Here is a 6,961-nt window from a genome sequence, read left to right as displayed (position 1 = left end):
AGCCCCAGGCTAGGCGTCGGCAGCGGGGCACTGCGCAGAGGTGCGACCGCCGGGGCGCCGGAGCCGCGAGGGAGAGGCCCGGCAGGGGCTCCCGGAGAGGGGGCGGGGAGGAGGAGGAGGTGCCGCAGACGAAGAGGGCGGCAGCAGCTCAGGTAGCAGGGCCGCGGGCCGCCCGCCCTCTCGGCTGAGGTGAGGCGAGGCGAAGCGAAGCGATCAGCCGCCCGCCCAGCCTGTCCTGCCGCGTCAGGCTGCCGCGGCCCCGCAGGCTCCGCCCCGCCGGCGCTGCCCAGCTGGTTCCACAAGTTTTTGACAGTTTCTTAGCGGCGGAGGAAGAAGCCGACTGTGGTGTGCCGGCGCTGGGCCGGGGCCGCGGCGCTCCCCGGCGGACCAAGCTCTTCGAAGAGACCGCCTCCCCGCCGGCACCATGTCTCGGGACCCCGAGGAAATTAACAAGCTGACCGAGAACACCTACAAAGTGAGTGGGGGCCGGGGAGGGACGGGCGTCTGCCCGCCGCCTCGCCTGAGGAGACGCGGCCACCTTTGCCCCCGCTGGCCGGCAGCGAGGGGCCGAGGCGGGGGCTGTTGGCCGCCTCTCCACAGGCGGGGCCGGCGGGAGGGCTCCGGGCAGCCGCGGCTCCTCACGTGGAAAGGGAGAAAACTTTCATTTCATTTCATTTCCTTCTTTCTCTCCCTGGTGAGCGATCTTGCCTGTCGCAGGGTGACAAAGACCAAACCGGGGCAGAGGCAGCGGGGAGGCTTGGCTGCCCGCGCCGGCTGAGCCCCCGCCGGCGGCCGCTCCGCCGCAGCCCCTCGGGCGCGCCCGGCCGCGCGGGTTGCACCGCGTTACAGCGGGGAGCGACAGCCCCGGGACACGGCGGGCTTTGGGACTGGTTTCTGCCTCTCTAGCAGGCTTAGTTTTCTAGTGAGCCATAATTCCCTCAGCGTGTTTAGTGATAAGGTGGTTTCGAGATCTTGGTGCTTGTGGTCCCAGGGTATGAGCCACAACCTAAAAATGGCTTAACGCTGAGTTAGGTTGCTTGCCTGCGTTCTGAGCTGATAATCAGATTGATGGTTGTACACCCTAGTACTGCCTTAAAGCACTGACTGTGGTCCAGTTTGTGTCGAGTGGACTTTTTAAACTTTCCAAAGTGCTAAGTTATTTGTAGAGTTAAAAATATTTTGCATATGCTCCCTAGACACTCGTTTTGAACGTTTTCTGTTTAGAAACTTGGACACTTCAAAAACGCACGATTTTTAATTGGAAAAAAAACCCATAAGAATTCCCAGTTAAGCAATGGCCTTGTTGGATCCGTAATCTTCACTCTGTACAGTGTGTTGTACTAGAGGAAGCACTTAAATTTGCAAATGCATTTAATCATGCAAATGAACACAGCTGCAATGCATTTGCAGCTTTGAGCCCAAAGAAAAGCTGTCTGGGGGGTAGTTTTGCTATTTAGTAAATCTTACTGGTTTACTATCGAATGTTTTCATATTTCTGAAGTTGTTGTTGTTACCATTTAAAGGACTCTAAAAACATTTACTGGAGTATTTTGCTGTAAGTTTCGTGGTTCTTCGACACATTTAAGTCAACTTCATTCCTTCAAGTAGTCCAGTTATATTGGTGTCACGTTGTATTTGCTGTTTACTTTCTTTTGAATTAGGTAACAATTTAATGCAAAACTACTGAAGGGGGGGGGAAAAAAAAGAGACATTACTTGGCTGTAAGTTTAGTCCTCTAGAATCGGTGCAGGTCACCTTAAATGGTCTAGTGCTTTTTGATATCAGTTACATTCACGGCAAGGCCATAAGCAAACATAAGTTCCTCTTTCTCAGGGAGCAGCCTGTAAATACAGGCTCACAGAAGAGAAACCTGGGAAGTTGACTGTTCGGGGCTGTGCCGACAAAGGAATGTCCTAGCCTGTCTATTGACTTCCAGAGTGTAGCTAAAATAGTTTTACAGCAGAGAGGGAAGAAACTCTCATGTGTTTTAATGGATATTATAAAAGTTTTAAAGGAGTGACAGACATCTAGATAAACAAAATCTTACATGTTATTGAGCTCTTATTTACTGGGAAATCCTGCTGTTTTGCTTTATTTTTAAACTAATTCAAAGGTATTATGTAAGACTAAAACAAGTAGCAAAAAGCACAGTAAGGTGAAGTTAATGTTGACAGTGTGATGAAATGTCATCTAAGTGGATATTTTGAGAGGTCTAGTATGTTGCATCACATAGCTAGTACTCACAGGCTTGGAAACCCTGCTGCCTTGCCCTCATTAAAAATTGAAACTTTATCCAGATAAGGTGTAAAGGCTGCTTCAGACAGAGAGTGGATTCTGGGTCTACTTTTAAAGTAATTATTTCTGTATCAAAGTTAAAGTCTTGAAAGTAGCCCTTTACTTCCTAAGGGCAGAGAACAGTAGTCTCAGTAGTCAGCATTTGCTGTGACTGTAATCAACAGCTCCCTCATCTAAAACAAAGGAACACCTCTTGGTGCTGTGCTTTAGTCTGCACAGTTAACAAGCTCTGTTTAATAATGCTCATGTAACTTCTTCTCTTGTTGTGTGCCATCCTAGCAATACAATGCCTAACACCGTGCTGGTATTGATAAAATCAGGAGCAGTGTTTGTTTCTCCTACCAGGAAGGCTTGGTCTGGGGAAACCAATTCAGCATGGTATAGTGATGGCATCTGTGTGCTGCAGGACCAAACACAGGCTTTTGATTTCTGAAAAAAACACCCAAACAACTTTTGGGTGACCTGGAAAAACAATAGAAAATGAAATTGAATGCTTTGCTAGTTTGTTGTTTTTGTTATTATTTTCTTACAGTGCTAATCCCTGGGATTTATTAAATACATCGTAACCTGTGTTATACAAAGCTTCAAAACATACTTACAGGAGTGATCAGGTGGCTAAGTTAGGCCCTTGTATTTTTATCTTATTCATCCTTTTTGTTGGCAGCGATGTTGGAAAGTGAATGCCTCAACGTTTTTTAGCTAACCTGACTAAATAAACAACATAATCAACAAATACATGCATGTGTGCACACAAAAACCAAGGCTGGCATTTATTCTTTATGTAATACCTGAAGAATCCCTTTAGTGCATGAGAGGAATGGCACGTGCAAAATGAAGCCTAAGGGTGTGGGAGCCTATGACTAAAGAGGGCCACAGCCTCCCTTTGGCCAAGGAATTGCTGAGAGGTTCACTGGTATGATACTGCCCTGCCCTCGGAACCCTGCAGCAGCGTGCCAGCCTGGAGGGGACATCAGGGGACCCCTCTAGCACACTGACCAGGGCAATCCATAACCCCAGGAAAGCTGTTACATCTTGATGTGTTGCCAGAGTTCATATGATTTCATTTGTATCTGCTGTGTAGGGGTGAAAACTACTTGGCATCCAAGCTCTGATACACACAGTGCAGGGGAAAGGGGACAAAACAGGAAAGCACTGAGTTACAGACCTGTCCCTCTGTATGGTCTGAGGGCTGGCCAGCAGCTCACGTATTACTCCTGTGGTTTGAGGTTTCCAGAGCTCTTGATAACAGTATGATAGCTGTAATTCATTGGAGTTGGAAATCTGGTGGTTTAAAGTTCTGTTTATCTTTATACAAGTAAACCTTAACCCAGAAATTTTGGTTGTCATTCGAAGTGTAATTTAAGAAAAAAATGAAAACACACACCCCACCTCCCCCCAAAAAACCACAAACCACAACCAGTCCAACTTTGTTTGAGGGAGTGCTGTGTTCTCCTGAGGGGCATGTGTTTTTTACAGGGGCATGTAGAATTATTTTATTAGGCTGTATCGTGTTATTATGGGAATATATCTGATAAATTTACTTTAGAGTCCTAAATTCCATGTTTCCATAGCTTAAAAAGACCAGTAACTAAATTATCAGACGTTACAGAAACTAAAACTCACCTATAGTCCCATGTTACAGTAAAGCTGTTGTTTTGCATGACATGTATCTGCCTTTGGAAGTTTGTATATGTGTGAAGTCCAATTTTATCTTTGTGCAAATGATCTCTAGTGACCTTAGCTATGCCCACTTACAGTCTATCCTAGGTCCTGTATTCATAAACTGAAAAAGTTTACATTTGAAACACACTGATGGGTGGTGTATTAATGCTTCTCTTGTTCAAGAAATGTTCCATCAAGCTGAGTAATAGTTAGTCATAAGAATTAGTCTTTTTGAGTAAACACTGGCATCCTCATTTTTTCCTCATTCTATTAAACCTATTTTAAACCAATATGAAGCCAATTCACAACTTAATGTGAGATGTGTTGAAGGCTTAATCGTGCCCCTCTGAAAACTGCACTGTAGACTTCAAAAGCTAAAGGAGGAAATGCAATAATGTACAAAAGGCTGCAAGTATAGCAGAGCACAGTATGATTTACTCTCTATACAGCTTTCAGAATCCTCTCTGCCATACTATAGTACCACGAAAGATCTTAATTTTGATGTTTTCCAAACTGAGGGATAACAATTGAAACTATTCTATAAGGTGCTATTTTGTGATTTCAGACTTCTACCCAAATACATTGTTATCCACTGCAGGATGTAAACTTGAAACTACAGGGAGTCTATGCATTGTTTAGTTGTGTTCATACCTGCTGAGCTATTGTTCTGCGAGGTGTGTCTTTAAGTAAAAAGCAAAGTTGAGCATTTACAGGAAGGCACTTTTACAATGGTTGTCATTTGTTTTGAAGATTAGCGTTATTTAAATGACTGTCGGGAAATGCGGAACATATAATACCTATACACAAGTGGAAATACAAGGCTTGTTCCTCTTCACTCAGCTGCTTCCTACCAGGCTGCTTAACTCTCAGTGGTTTCATGTGAAGAGGTTTCATAGCACCTCTTGTACCGCATTGTGTGAGGATTTAATGATTCAAAGAATGACCAGAATTGGTTTCTCTTCTGCTTTTTCTTGGAAGATCACTTTTGCCAACTCTTAACTTTCTCTGCATAAAAAGATGTTTCCAGCTGACTGTTTTGCAAGTGTTTCCCTTTATTCCATTCATCCTAAATAATAGAAAGCTGTAAGATCCGATCATGTGCCTCCTCCTCTCCTCTAGTTAATTATGCTGTTCATGAGAGGTAGTGTGTCACTGGAATATAGGACACCAGACTGACAATTAGGAGGCCGAGTTTGTATCCCTCACTGTACAGGCAAAGAATGTGTCATGAACATCTTTTATTCCCAGGTTTTTCTTACTTTGTCTGTTGGGACTAAGACAAAAGTTTAATTAGTGGTTCTCTTGATCAGAAATTCTCCTTTGTTCCTCTATCACTGCTTTTGTAAAAGTTTTGAGATGCTGCTTAAATGTACGAGTTGCAGTCTTGAACTGGTGTTTCGATCATTTTCATGACTTATTCCTTTGACTGAAAGTAAGAAAAGCCATTAACTGTAAGAAGAAGAAAAAAAATGCCATACAGATTGATTTCTGAGTGTCTCCCTTCTGAAGCTGAACAAAATAATACAACAATTTTAACTGATCTGAAATGTCTTGGCTTTATCCAATTTATACTGATTCTAAATAAGGAGTTGCCAGTGACAGTTTCCTTTTTTGAAAAAGTGATGTAGATATTTCTTCCTGCATAGTACTTCAAAGACAGCAGCTGTGGTTAACTGTATAAAAAGAGCACTAGAAGCACAGCCTTGTTTTTGTTTGCTTTGAGAATCTAGTCTTTGGTAGAAAGTAAAAAAAGTAATCTAAGAATTATTACATTAGATCATTTTGAAGACCTAATGGGGGAGTGTGAGTGAAGCTAAGTCTTTCTATCAAACACAAATCTTTAGTAGGAATGCAGATGAGCCTTGCCCAGTGCTGTGAGGATCAGCTAACCTTACTCTGTGTTAAACCAATTCGGTTCTAAAGGGGAATTTCCATTGCAAAGGTTTTTGCTGCTTGTTGGGTGTCCACGTGCAGAGCCTCGTACAGACACTTCTGCTAACAATCAACCACCGTGGCAGTGCAAAGACTGCAAAACTTGCAAAGACTTCTTGGTCTAATAGAGAAAAGATCCATTAGTTGTATGCCTTCCAGCTGTTGCAGGCACTGAGCTAGAAATTGTTTCTCCATCTTTCCCAGCAGTTTTACATATACATTGAGCAGATGTGCTGTACTGGAGCTCTTCCTCAGAGTTCTTTGTGTTTCAGAGGACCTGTAGTGTTTCCACAATGTGGTCTATATCTGTCTTTCAAGAAACTTGTTTTCAGTACAGGGTGGCAATTCAAGGTGACAATGGCATTCTTTCCTGCCATGGATACATGTGACTTCTGTGTCATGTATGCCTTTTCCCCAGTATCATTTGAATACAGGACTCTGTATCCTAATACAATTCCCAAAGTCACCTATTTTTTTCTTATGGTTCACTGACTCCATATATGCCAGTAGACGTAGTTTTCAACACACTGCTAGAAAGAAATGGCAAAAAGTGAGAAAGGGAAGAGACAACTTAAACCTTGGAATAAAAGCCTTGCAGTCGCAGTGCCTCAGCTACGGGGAGGGAAGAGGCACAGCACCAACATCTTTTGAGGAGGGATGTTCCCAGACACTAGAGCTTGAAAATCCATACCATTAGAATAGACCTTAATGTTTTTGGTCCAATATGAAACACACGTTGCCAAATGATTTATAGAAGTGGTTTGTGAGTTAACACAAATCAAGGGCCTGGGGACAATAGGTAGTTTGCTTGCAGTGATTGTGTTTGGGTAGGTAAAACTTTAATGGTATAGACCAGCAAACAATGTCAGTTGCATTTAATTTATACAAATAGAGGCACTTAGGCTAGATATTGTTGTTCTGTGTCTGGTTTTGGTGTCTTATATATCTACGAGTATCAGAACTTAATAGATTTATATCTTTCCTTCTTTTTTCAATATCTGTATTTTTTTACTCAATGTGATTGTTCAAGTATTATTGGCGAAATCTGGAGTTAATTCCTCACTTTTTAAAT

At 43.2% G+C, this 6,961-nt stretch overlaps 1 protein-coding gene across 1 annotated transcript in view; it reads left to right on the top strand.

The window, feature by feature from the left end:
• The first annotated feature begins 300 nt into the window (after positions 1-300).
• BAIAP2L1 (BAR/IMD domain containing adaptor protein 2 like 1) overlaps positions 301-6,961 on the top strand; it is a 40,554-nt gene continuing 33,893 nt past the window's right edge. Inside the window, exon 1 of the mRNA XM_061992987.1 lies at positions 301-475. Within this exon, the coding sequence (XP_061848971.1) occupies positions 425-475 (51 nt within the window). The 5' untranslated portion in view covers positions 301-424. The remainder of the gene's footprint in view (positions 476-6,961) is intronic.

This window comes from Colius striatus, chromosome 3, assembly GCF_028858725.1.
Source record: "Colius striatus isolate bColStr4 chromosome 3, bColStr4.1.hap1, whole genome shotgun sequence".
Lineage (NCBI taxonomy): Eukaryota > Metazoa > Chordata > Aves > Coliiformes > Coliidae > Colius > Colius striatus.
The sequence above is the reverse complement of the archived record's forward strand: the minus strand, read 5'-3'. Positions and strand labels throughout refer to the sequence as shown.